The sequence below is a fragment of the Prionailurus viverrinus genome, unplaced genomic scaffold, assembly GCF_022837055.1.
Source record: "Prionailurus viverrinus isolate Anna unplaced genomic scaffold, UM_Priviv_1.0 scaffold_45, whole genome shotgun sequence".
Classification (NCBI taxonomy): Eukaryota; Metazoa; Chordata; class Mammalia; order Carnivora; family Felidae; genus Prionailurus; species Prionailurus viverrinus.
In genome coordinates, this window is record NW_025927610.1 from 1,741,826 (window position 1) to 1,754,540 (window position 12,715).

General features: G+C 52.9%; 1 protein-coding gene across 3 annotated transcripts in view; it reads right to left on the reverse strand.

The window, feature by feature from the left end:
- The window catches only part of HTT (huntingtin), a 146,400-nt gene that overhangs the window by 57,740 nt on the left and 75,945 nt on the right, over positions 1-12,715 (reverse strand). For all 3 annotated transcript variants that reach the window (XM_047847150.1, XM_047847149.1, XM_047847151.1), the window contains 8 exons: positions 12,479-12,556; positions 11,769-11,992; positions 10,629-10,707; positions 10,345-10,506; positions 9,405-9,460; positions 7,397-7,545; positions 4,935-5,071; positions 2,824-2,940 (listed from right to left, as the gene is read on the reverse strand). In XM_047847150.1, coding sequence (XP_047703106.1) covers positions 2,824-2,940; positions 4,935-5,071; positions 7,397-7,545; positions 9,405-9,460; positions 10,345-10,506; positions 10,629-10,707; positions 11,769-11,992; positions 12,479-12,556 — 1,002 coding nt within the window. The remainder of the gene's footprint in view (positions 1-2,823; positions 2,941-4,934; positions 5,072-7,396; positions 7,546-9,404; positions 9,461-10,344; positions 10,507-10,628; positions 10,708-11,768; positions 11,993-12,478; positions 12,557-12,715) is intronic.

Genomic DNA, 12,715 nt, shown 5'->3' on the forward strand with positions numbered 1-12,715 from the left:
GGTCAACTGTACGTACTTCTCTTTAACTTCCCCCATGTTCCTACGATCACGTATCCACACACACCTAGAGATATTTAAGTTGTTCTGAAAAATCATGTTATAAATGTCTCTGCTTTTTTCTCTTAAAATCTTAACGGAAAACTCCCGAGGCAACAGGTTTTAAAATCTAACACTTTTAACGGATGCAAAATATTCCAAGCTAAGGTTCTACCAAAACGTGTTCAACCGCTGCCTTCCTAATGCTCATCACTAAGAGCGTGTCCAGACCCAGTAAACATGGCTGCAGACACGCGCTGTTCTCACATGCCCACCCCCACCCCCCCCACCCCCCCCCCCCCCCCCCGCCCAGGTAAGGAGACCATCCTGAGAGCTTCTGCAACCCCCATTCCTTCCACTAGGCCTGCACCTGCTGCCAGCTCCTTCTCTTCTGGGTCCTCAGGAGGAGTGCGCCGGGCCCACACCAGGCGACCCCAGTGTGCCCTGTGAGGGGCACTCCCCCTCCGCTTTCACCCCCCAGTGAGGCCCAGGCCCAGGCCCTGACCCCACATCTATTCCTTCCCAGTCTCTTCCCCATGCCTCTCCACCAACACCCCTGAGCCATGCTTCTGCGCCCTCCACCCCCACCAACTGCTCCCCGGTGGCTTCCAGCCTGCCAAATGCAGGGTCAGCTCCCAGCTCATTTGCTGGGCCTATGAGCAGCCCAAAGCTGACCCCTCTCTTCTCCACAAAATGCCTTCCTTCCTTCCTTGGTTTTAACAATGCTACCCCCCACCCCACCCACGCTTCCTTCCCCACCTCCTCCACGGACTCGTCCTCACCTCTCTGGCCCCTAAGCTCAGAGCTTGGCCTTCTCCTCCCCATCTGCACGGGTCCCATGGTGATCTCTTCCCATCCCGACATTCACCTCCTGGCCAGTTCCGTCTGGACAGCTGCAGACTCGGACACCCAAATGCCTACCTCAGCCTCCCCCGGTGCCTCCTGGGTATGCCGGCTGCACACACCCAGACCAGGATCTCCTCTCCTCCTCACCTCCCCGACGTGCCTCCTTCCTCACATCGACACAGAAGCCGCAAAGCTTACTGCTTCTGCTTGCACCCTGTGTCCAGCAGGTGGCTACTGCTCGCCACGCCATTCGCCCCCCTGGTGCACGCCACCTCCGTGCCTTAGGCAGGTCCCCCTGCTCTGCCCTCATGCCCGTCCTGAGGCTGCCTCAGCTCTCAAATCGTACCAGGCCACTTGTTTGTACCAAACCCTCTACGGGCCTCCCCAAGCCCCCCACGCTGGCCGGAGAGGCCCACCCAACCCCCAGACCCTTGCTGCCTTCCCTGCTCCGCACGAACACTCTGTTCCACCCGTACGGTCTCTCCACGTTCTTTGAACCTACTGGGCAGGCTCCCACCTCAGGGTCTTCACTGATGATGAGCCTAAAAAGCTCTAACCCGGTCAAGTTTATACAAACTTAGCAACACAGCCCCGCCCTGACACACCCACCTCTCCTCGGCTTTCCCTACAGTCCCTGCTGTCATCTGGTTTTACGCATGACTAATCTACTTCCTGATGTCTGTCACCTCCATCTCCAGCCAATAACACTGTCACTCCAAGAGGGCAGGCTTTTCACGGGCGCGGCTAACGTCTACGTCTGTCGCGGGACCGAGGGATGCCCTGCACGACTTCCGCAGGGAAGGTGCACCTGTGCTCAGCCACCAGGCGGGCGCTCAGCAGTGTCTCACGGACGTGCTCGCAAGCGGTTCCATGGTGGACGTTTACCAGGCGTCCCACCTTCAACCTCCACCTTCCTTAGATCGTGCACATGGCGAGTAAGAGACCGGAAGAAAGTTTCTGGAGTGCTATTCTAAAAATATAGATCCACAGGCAAGGAATCCAGGACCACGTTAAAACACCCAATTCATTAAAACTGCCATCAGTCAGCACCATCAGAAGCCAAGACTCCCTCCCTCTGAATGGCTTCAGCATGCCAGGATGACAGGCCCACTAGGAAACGAGAATGGGGCCAAAGCTCTGAAGACCGTAACTACTGCCACAGCGTGTCTACACATTTGCACCAACCGCCAGGAGCCAGGAACACCGCACGTTACCCGGACTACCTGCTTCCTTGGCGGAGACAGTCAAGATGAACAAACAGGTATCTGCTGACTGCATCCAGAGCGCTGAAGACCAGAGCTCTGCTGACAGCCGCCGTCTCCTGGAGGGCGTCAGCACACTCCCCTGCCGCCCCCGGACACACCCCAGCACCCCGTTTACAAAGGGCGCAGGGCATCCTGCCCTCTGATGCCTGCAGGCAGCCATGGCTCAGAAGCTGTGCGACGGGCGGCCTCCATCCTGTACAGCACAGCCAGATCATCTTTCCACTTCCATCGTGGAAATAACTGACCGCATCGTTTGATCACAGAAATTCTGCTTAAACAATGGACCACTGCTAAACTGTTTTATGAGCGATAAGGAAAACCAAACACTTGAAGGTCAGTGAGTAGAATGAGGGAGGCAGCACCACCGGACAGGACAGGACAGGACACGGCTCTGGAGTCAGACCGGCACAGCCCCGGCCCTGGGCACGCTCCAGCTGTGCACCCCTGGGTGGGCTAGATAACAGCTCTGAGCCTCAGGTTGCACTCTTGTGAAGCAGGAGACAAAGGCAACCTGAGGTGGTCACTGAGAATCAACGAAAATCCCTGCCCTGAGACCGGCACTGATAAGGATCGCAAGCCGAACGCGTTTTGATTCAATGAAATGCCAGTCACCAGCGCTGCCACTTACAAACGTGTCACAATGACTCCACAGCAATGACGCGGACGGGGCACAAACCTGCTGCTTGGCCAACATCGGGAGGATGACGTCGGCGATCTGCCGGGACAGCCGCTTCCACTTGTCCTCGCTCTCCTTGTGGCATTGCTGCAGGACCAGGATGAACATCTCCAGCACCTGCGGGGTGCAGGCGGGTCAGACTCCAGGGTGCAAAGACACGTGAGGCCCAGGGAGGGCCTGCTGCCCCCGACGCGGCCCCGGGCCGGGGACACACGACACGAGGGACACCGAAAGAAAGCGCAAGGGGCACAGCTCAGCTGCACGCTCGCTGGAGTCACCCGCCATCGCGGTACTCCTGTGCTTCTACGGAACTTACAAGGCTTCACCACCAGAGAAAAGGCACAAAAAGAAAATAAAATTTATATAAACTTTTGGAGAAACGCAAACACAGCCTTGATTAAGCTTTTCTACAGATGCCTCGTGACTTTTGTGTCCGTTAATTTCAACTTGGTGCATTTTTTTTTTTAATGTTTATTTATTTTTGAGACCGAGAGAGACAGAGCATGAACGGGGGAGGGTCAGAGAGAGAGGGAGACACAGAATCCGAAGCAGGCTCCAGGCTCTGAGCTGTCAGCACAGAGCCCGACGCGGGGCTCGAACTCACAGACCGTGAGATCATGACCTGAGCCGAAGTTAGACACTCAACCGACTGAGCCACCCAGGCGCCCCGACTTGGTGCTCTTTAGAAAGGGAATCTCCTACCAAGTAGTACTTACCTTCAGAAGAGTTATCCACATCGTAACTGGTCGAGCACCAGTTCTGAGCAGAGACATCTAAAAGCCTGTTTTTGTAAATACAGTTTTATCGGCACACAGCCGCACACTTCATGACCGCACCGGCCGGGACATCGTCCACAGCAGCTGAAGTGAGGTGTTTCAGTCTACAACACTGAAAATACCTGTCACCTGCTTGTTTATAGAAAACACCGGTCACCCTGGTCTACACAAGCGCCATAAAGAGAGATGCGCCCACTGAGGCCCACTCTCCATAGAGCCGGCCCTGACCACCCCTCCACAGCTGCCTCTCCACTCAAGGGGCCTGGCAGCCCTTCTCCCCCAAGAGGGAAGTGTGCACTCCGTGTGGACTCTCCTCAGCAAGGCTACCCGACCCTCTGTCCTCTCAAAAGGCGGAAAAGCCCCCCGAGCACATGTGGCTGACGGGCCACTCTCTAGGCCCCCCTCCAACCCATCGTGCTTGGTGCTCTACATCGTAATCACGGGATTTCAGTCAACATTACAAAGAGTCACCGAGATGGGGCGCCTGGGTGGCTCAGTCGGTTGGGCGGCCGACTTCGGCTCAGGTCACGATCTCACCATCCGTGAGTTTGAGCCCCGTGTTGGGCTCTGTGCTGACAGCTCAGAGCCTGGAGCCCGTTTCAGATTCTGTGTCTCCCTCTCTCTCTGCCCCTCCCCCATTCATGCTCTGTCTCTCTCTGTCTCAAAAATAAATAAAACGCTAAAAAAATAAAAATAAAAAAAAAAACAAAAAAAAAACAAAGAGTCACCGAGATGAGAATGCACGGAACAAAGTGCTTCCGTGAGAGAAGCTTATGGCTTTCAGATTCAAAGACCAACAGCCTGACCAAAATTCTGAAGGCCAGGCAAGCTAAGAGCGGGGTCACGGGAGAGGCCAGACCTCTGCACTCAGGCCGCCCCGAACGGCCTGAAATTCCTGCTCCACCTTAAGGAAAACTAAACCACAACCAGCACAGAGGAAAAGACCCTGGCCTTGCCCACATCGACACGTGGCAAAGAGATGTACAAATGAAGTCTTTACATTATTTCAGATGCGATATTTTTAAAATCATTTTTTAGAATTCTATCATTTCGGTCAATGTCAGGTAACTGATTCTTGGTCATTTTGGAAAACAGGGTTTGCAACATATTTACTCCCTTGAATGACCCTGTGACTGTCAGCCAGGTGGCAGGTGACCTCCCCAAGTGGCTGTACGGCTTTGAATACCAAGTCCCAGCAAGCCTACCCCTCTCTGGCCTCTCCCAGCCCCAGAGCCCAGGGTGGCACGAAGGAGCACCCACTAACTGGCGGACAGTGGGCCACAGGACATTTCCTGCTGCGTCTGCAGTGCCAGCGAGTGCCCCCCCCCCCCTTACCTGATGGTACTGGATGAGTCTCAGCAGCATGGACACCACCACTTCTTTCTGGGTTTCGAGCTCTTTTCCTGCATCAGCTTTATTGGCTCCTCTCAGTACAAACAGGTCATGGACTATCGGCTGTAGAGCCGGTATGGCTGTGGGCACAGAAAGGCAGGCTCAGGAGGCATCGCGCGACGTTCACACTTGCACACCGAGCTCGACACCTCCCAAACGTGTCCAAGACACAAGAAAACCCTAGGGGTGCCTGGGTGGCTCAGTCAGTTAAGCATCCGACTTCGGCTCGGGTCGGGATCTCATGATTCACGGGTTCAAGCCCTGCGTCAAGCTTGGTGCCGACGGCTCGGAGCCTGGGGCCCGCTTCGGACTCTGTGTCTCCCTCTCTCTCTGCCCCTCCCCTGCTTGTGCTCTGTCTCCTTCTCTCTCAAAAATAAATAAAACATTAATAACTTTTTTCAATTCAATAAATAAAGAAAACCCTAATCCATACGTGGCTTATGATAAAGGATAAATTCAGCTTATCAGCGAGGGCTATGAATTATCAGTATACCGTCATGGAGGCCATTGCTCTTCCTTGAACACTTACTGATGATTTTGTGAAATCTTAAAAAAAATACACCTAGGCTTTCCGTGATGTAACATCAGATCTGACAAAAAGAATCACAAATTCAAAAGTCAAATTCAAACTAAAATCTTCAAACTAACTCAAATATCAACATCCTGTTCTAATGCTTCATCTACCTAAAGATTTACCTGAAAAGATGACTGTGTTCTTCAGCAGAAAATATCTATAGAGTATCAGATTTCTATGCTATTTTAAGTAATAAACTCACTATCAGTAGATAAAGCCCTTCCCCCCAGTCCTGTCTCATCGAAAACAGCAAAGTAGATTCCTTAGTCTATCACCACTACATGAACAACTTTCTCCGAAATGCCTTTCATTGGGAAGGGGGTGGCCCGATCCTGTCACCATGGTCACTGCAAGGCACTGCCTGCCAATGCCACACACACAAAGGCACGCCCACCCCCAGGGCCACATACACACGGCACATGCAACCCAGTGCCACACACACAGCATAGTTACTGACTTTTCTACAGATGACCAGCTTTCCAGACAAAATACTAGGGTTTGGTTGCCCACTGATTGTCCATCCAAAGACTCTCTAATCTAGGAAGCCTTAGTCATCCCTCTATTTGACATTTGCACCAGGAACCCCAATTCCCAAAGTGTACAAGTGTGAACTTTTGCTGAGGTGTGAATCTCGGCCCTCGCAAGGCCACTGCAAAAGTGACTCCAGCGACTATGGAAATCAGATGGCATGGAGTCCCTGCCCGTCAACAAATTACCTGCTTTACCGCAAGCGCACAGAACAGGGAACACAGAGAACGCTGCATGCCACAGCGCCCTTCTCACATCTGGGCTCTGCAGAGGTCCTAGGACATACCCCTGCCAAAGTTCAAAAGTCTACTGATTCCTGACAACGGAGCCAGGGAGGAGTCAACAGGAAAATGCTGCAAGATCAGTTTAAAAAATTCAAAGAGGGGACCCCTGGGTGGCTCAGTAGGCCAAGCGTCCGACTTTGGCTCAGGTCATGATGTTGCGATTCTTGGGTTTGAGCTCCATGTCCGGCTCTGTGCTGACAGCTTGGAGCGTGGAGCCTGCTTCGGATTCTGTGTCTCCCTCTCTCTCTGCCCTCCCCTGCTCACACTCCGTCCGTCCCTCCCTCCCTCTCTCTCTCTAAAATAAACATTAAAAAAATAATAATAAAAAGTTAAGAGAAGGTTTACAGTTTATTCTTTTTTTAAAAAAAATTTTAAATGTTTATTTTTGAGAGAGAGAAAACAGAGCACAAGCAGGGGAGGAGCAGAGAAAGAGGGAGACACAGACTCCGAAGCAGGCTCCAGGCTCCGAGCTGTCAGCAGAGCCCAATGTGGGACTTGAACTCACAAACCGTGAGATCATGACCTGAGCCGAAGTCAGACACAACTGACGGAGCTACCCAGGCGCCCCAAGTTTATTCTTAAAACCACAGCCTCACTGCCCAGGTGAAGGAGGCTGCTTGAGCCGCTGACCATCTTCTGTGGTCCTCACTCGCCTCTACAGGATAACCAGGCAGAACAGAAGGTCCTGCTCCAAGGCCGAGCCACTCCTTCCAGCACCGGGGTCCTCAGAGAAGTTGGATTTCTCGGGTTTTTGTGTTTCACGTAATTAGACAAGAGCATCTATGTCAGACTCTATCTGTGCCTTAGATCGCCCTACTGTTTCCTGTATTCTTAGGTCAGGAGGTCACAAGCTCCCGACAGTAGGTCTGCTCTCTCCCTTCTGCGTCATCTCTAAGCAGCGTGCACACGCACACACACACACAGAGCAGCAGTGGACACAGCCAGAAGCTGGAGTGATGAAGACTAGACCGTCGAGCACATCAGTACTGAAGGTCACCGTGAAAGGGCTGTCCCGTTACCATGTGTCACAGCCTTCCTCCCGCTGGCCATGATGCCGTCACAGAGCTGAATGATTTTAGGGATTCCAATGATCTGTTTTGAATGATAGCGCTCGTAAGACAGTAATACCAGGAAGAAAAAGATGTTTGGAATAATTGCCTCTGATTCCCTAGAAACAAAAACATCCGTTTAGATGCTTCCTTTTAAAATTATGACACGTAATCAATATAAACATGAAATTACTCATGATTCCAAGTTGAGAGAGAGCAAAAGAGAAAGGGAGAGAGCCAGGGGAAGGAGGGAAGCAAGTGGTGAGAGTGAGGGAGAAGGGAGAGGGAGGTGCAGAAAATCCGGAAAGAGGAGGGGAGAAGAGGAGGAAGAGTGAGGGGAAGGAGAAGGGAGAGAAGGAGAGAGGAGGAGGGAAGGGGGGGGGAGTATGAGGAGAGGAAGAGGAAGCATGAGAGACAGAGGGGAAGGGGCGGAGGGGAGAATGAGGAGAGAGGAGGAAAGAAAAGGGGGAAGGGGAAGGGAGAGGAAGGGGAGAGTGACAGGGGGAGGGGAGAGAAGGAGGGAAGAAGGGGAAAGGGGGAGGAGAGGATGAGGAAAGAGGAGGGGAGAAGGGGGGTGGATGGATGAGGAGAGAGGTGGGGGGAGAGAGGAGGGAAGGAAAGGGGGGAGGGGAGGATGAAGGAAGAGGAGAGGGGAGGAAGGGGGAGAGGGGAAGGGAAGGAGGGAAAAGGGGGAGGGGAGGATGAGGAAAGAGGAGGGGGGAGGAAGGGGGAGAGGGGAAGGGAAGGAGCGGGGAGGGAAGGGGAGATGGGAGGATGCGGGGAGAGGAGGGGGGAGAGAAGAGGGAAGAAAAGGGGGAGAAGAGAGGGAAGAAGGGGGGAGGGGAGGATGAGGACAGACGCTGGGGACGCGGCAAGGCGGGCCAGCTCCCACAGGGTGCGCTGGGGGTGGGCAGCTGGCGGTGGGCAGAGCTAAGTGAGAGCGCTGGAGAGCACCCCACAGCACTGGACGCCCAGAGGTACAATGTTCTTACTTCTCCTCCTGCCCCTTCTCATTTCAGTTGAAGAAACTGAGACTCAAAGGAGACAAAGCAACTTGTCTCAAATCGTGCAGTCAAGATGTCGCATAACTGGAGTAAGAAAGTACCGGGTCTCTAGACCCAAGGGATGCTGAGAATGCATCCTTCTTCTCCGTGCGTCCCTATCTACTAAGGACAGGTGAGCCCCGGACCACGCAGGTTATAAAACGCGGGGTTTCCATAAACACAGTACAATACCACAAACGTACGTTAGCTTCCTCGTGGTTTTCTTAACAACGTTCTCTTTTCTCTGGCTCGCTGGATTGTCAGAATACACAGAACACTCAGAACACGTGGTAAGCGAGTATTTACATGATCAGCAAGGCTTCTGGTCACCAGTAGGCTCTTGGTAGTCAGCTTTGTGAGAGTCACAGGTTGAACGGGATTTCTGAGGGCGCAGGGCCGGCCCCCACAACCCACGTTGTTCAAGGGTCACCTGCGGTTCGGAGACCGAACGATTCTAACGCGTGGTCATTACACTCACACAGACGTAAGTGCCGTAGGAGAAAGTAGCGAACCTTACGGTCCGGCAAGGCAGAGCCGCGAGTCGCCTAAGTCAAGTGTGTCATAATCACCTCTGCTGAAGACCGCCGGGTCTAAAATGCGTTTTCTCTCAGAAGTTTGAAACAATTAGTGCTCCGGCAGACGAGATTTGGTTTAGCGCCCCGCTACCACAATGAAATGTTTTGACATGTGACATGAAAACTGACACCTGTAATTCCCAGGTGCAGAACCATCGCCAAACAAGTCTTGAGATACTTACTCCTTAATTTTTAAGAGAAACAAAAACACACAGCGTGTTGATCAGAGTTCGGCTTAAAAAAAAAAATATTTGGCAAAAATGCTTAACAATCCTTTAAAGTAAATGTTCATCTTAACAATCTAAAATTCTATATAACTGTCATGAGGACAAGAAATCTAAAAGAACGAAAAGCTGTTACCTGAACTGGCCTACTTCAATGTATTCGAACTGCTTCAGCACAAATCCAATAAACACCTACAGAGGAAAATAAAAACTTCACATCAGTAATTAAAATGTGCAAACTAGGTTACTTTTCTTCCTACTTAGTTGTGTAAATTTTTAACAAGTTCCCGACAGCAGACAAACGTGTTTGTATACAAGAACTCAGAGGTATTCTGTGAGACGGGATAGCTCAGGACACTTCCAGAAATCCCGTAAGTACATTTACTGAACCAGGGGGTGAGAGCTCTGGAGAAACAGGAAACGCCGAGCAGAAAAGGCCTATCCGGCGACTCGCTGGCTCCGGTTCACACACACTGAGCGGCACAGATGGCCCGAGACTGGCTTAGTAATGAGGTGCCCGCGTGGGTCCACCTCCTCCCCGCACACCCCAGCGTTCGAAGGGGCGGATGCTGAGGGCTGCTGACAGGGAAGGGGACCCCGAGGGCACAGCAGCACTCCAGGACTGGACTAGGGCCAGTTTGGCACCCAACTCTGTTCTAAGCACTAGTTCCTCCTCAAAGATGTGAACCAACTTTAGTTCGCTTGAAAGCAAACGTCGTAATTGATAGCGTGTTTAAAGCAAGTCTCTGGATTTTGCAAAAATGCCCCCCAAACAACAAATCTTCGTTGTACCTTACAATTTAAATTCACTTGTCTTGGGGTGGGGAGGGTGAGTGGGCAGGAAGGCCTCTGACGCACGCACACAGGCTAATAACCTGGACACAGCCTCACACAGGCAGGAGTGCGTCCTCCGTGAGCCCAGGCCCTGGACACTGGCGCATGAAACGGGTAAGGAGCGACAACCAGCGTGCAAATAGCAAACTGCACGTGTCTTAAAGGTAGATTTCAGTGTCTGCTACAGGTAATTTTTATTAAATTACGACAGGTATGGCAGATGAAAGCTAAGGGTGACAAACCTGATCTGAATCCAGAAGACAGTAATTGACCCGTAACTGAACCAGCTGTGCCAGCAAATCTAAGACCTGCCTCTGTAGCTGCACAGACGTTGTGGTTGTGTACTGCTTTAAAGCTTTTATAACCAGAGGCTCGAACAAACGAATGTGATTGTGAATAGCGTTCTATGGAAAAAAAAAAAAAAGAAAGAAAAAAGAAAGAACAAACTGAGTTAGACCTCAACCAAAACCTTCAAGCAGCCAACCTGGAAAGTGCTGAGCACCGAGGCCTGCCGCCTCTCACTCACCTTATCTGCGCGGTTCTTAGTGGTGCTGGTGAGGTTCGTCTTCAACTGGGTAGACACTTTCTGAAGCACGTCAAACCACCTGCAGGTGGAAAAAAGTGAGCAAAGAACAGCCGTAAGTCTTCTCCCGTGTCCTCAGCCACACTCCAGGCCAAACCAATTCACGTCCACAAAATCAGAACATGTCCAAGTCAGAAAGCACCGAGGCGGCCACGCCACGCGGCGGCACCCGCTCCTGTCTAACAGACAGCAGGCCGCGCTGAGATCGCAGGGGGCCGCCAGCCAGTCCTGTCACTGGTAGCAGGCACTCAGACAGAGTGCTGCCTGCCCCGGGAAGCTCAGCGCCACGCCACCCAGGCTGCCGTGAGGCCACAAAGGTGACGCTCACTTGTAAGACTCGGTGACCCAGAAGATCTCACTTGATTCTCTTGGGAAAAAGTTTCTTTCAACATTCACATCGATCACACCCTTTTCAAGAAACACGTATGAAATTAGATGACAGTAACACACACACGGTTCCTCGCTTCTTTGTTTATACCCCATGCTACTAAACAAAGTAAACAGATCTAGTCCTAAGAACTGGATGCATATATATAGTAAGTATGTGACCGATGTCAAGCCTGGAACAAGGGCATTCTCCTCAGTTCCCGACTGGTGTGTTAACTCTAGCTGTTTTAGCACTGCATCTATAAAAGGAAAAACAAGGAATTCTCTTGTTCGTGGCACAGAGCAATTCTCTTGCTGCACAGAGTAGCGACTCCAACATCTGCTAATAATTACGGCTATTTAAGCAACAACAACCGCAGTCCAGGCGTCAAAAATACAACCATAAGTTTAACTGAAGAGAGACTTGTAGCCGTAAGGCTATAAAACCCAAAGCGCTACCATACGAGATTCCCTATGCCCTTCAAGTACACTCACACGCTAACGCTTTTGTGCCACGCGGAAGCCGTTCTTTCCCCCTAGCGCAGACCTGGGAAATGCCGCCCACGCGGCACCGACAGGAAAAGGGGGTCTGTGGGCACCGGAAGAGCAGCCGCCGGCTCTCGGCTTTTACAAACGATTCACCGCCAGCTCTTCGGTGCTCGTACCCAGAACGCCTCCCCGACGCTACCGCCCCGGCCAGCACAGGCGCAAGGTTACCCTGAGGCGTCGTGGTCCTGCTCTGCCTGCACCATGTTCCTCAGGCTGGCGTCGGCTAAGGCCTGGGTGAAGTGGGTGTAGGGAGCCATGAAGCAGTAGTGGTACAAGCCCGGCCTCACGCTGGAGGAGCCCAGACGCTGCGCTCGGCCCTGGGACTTGCTGGGGTTGGAAGACAAGCCATCAAACTGGGAGGCCAAGTTTGTCCCAAAGAGAGTCTTCAGCAACTAAGGGGAAGAAGTGAAGCCATCAGCATGAGGCTTAGCGCGGCGCCAACACACGGGGGTCTCCCAGGGGGCCGTGCCAAACCCAGCTAAAAGCAACGGGCTGTGTCAGCAAAGCTCCAGACTGACGTCCTGGAGGACGATCGCCATCGGCACCATGCGAGACTGCTGTCGCGAAGGGCGATGTGAGCCGGTAAGTCAGAACCCCAGGAGCCTCGCCCTCCTCCGCGATTCTGTTGGACCCAGCGTTCCAAGCAAAAGCCTGGACGGACGCCACGACGGCAGCGTGTAGCCAGAGTCCGGCGGCAGGGGCCAGACCCAGAGGGGCGGGACAAGGAGCCCTGTGCCCGGTATCGGGGCGGGCCAACACGTGACCCGTGGGGCTGCCGGCCGTGCCACCAGCACCGCCTTCTAAAGGATGAGCGGCATCCTGTCCCCGTGCCCAGGGCGTGGGGCTTAGAAGATGAGCCCAGGAAATGACATTTTTACCTGCTGAACACAAACAGTTGCCATCATCGGTTCTCGACTGAAACAGGATTTCAGGTAGCCTAGGATCTCCTCGACACACTGTGGGAAGAAGAAGCAGTAACACACGCAAGTCGGTGACTCCCGGGCGGCCTCCCACGGTGGCGAGCCACAGTTGACACAGAGGAAGCTTGCGATCCGCCAGCGTGAACGGAGCTCGGCAGGAAGCACGACAAACCTGAGCCGCTCCCTCCAGCCTCT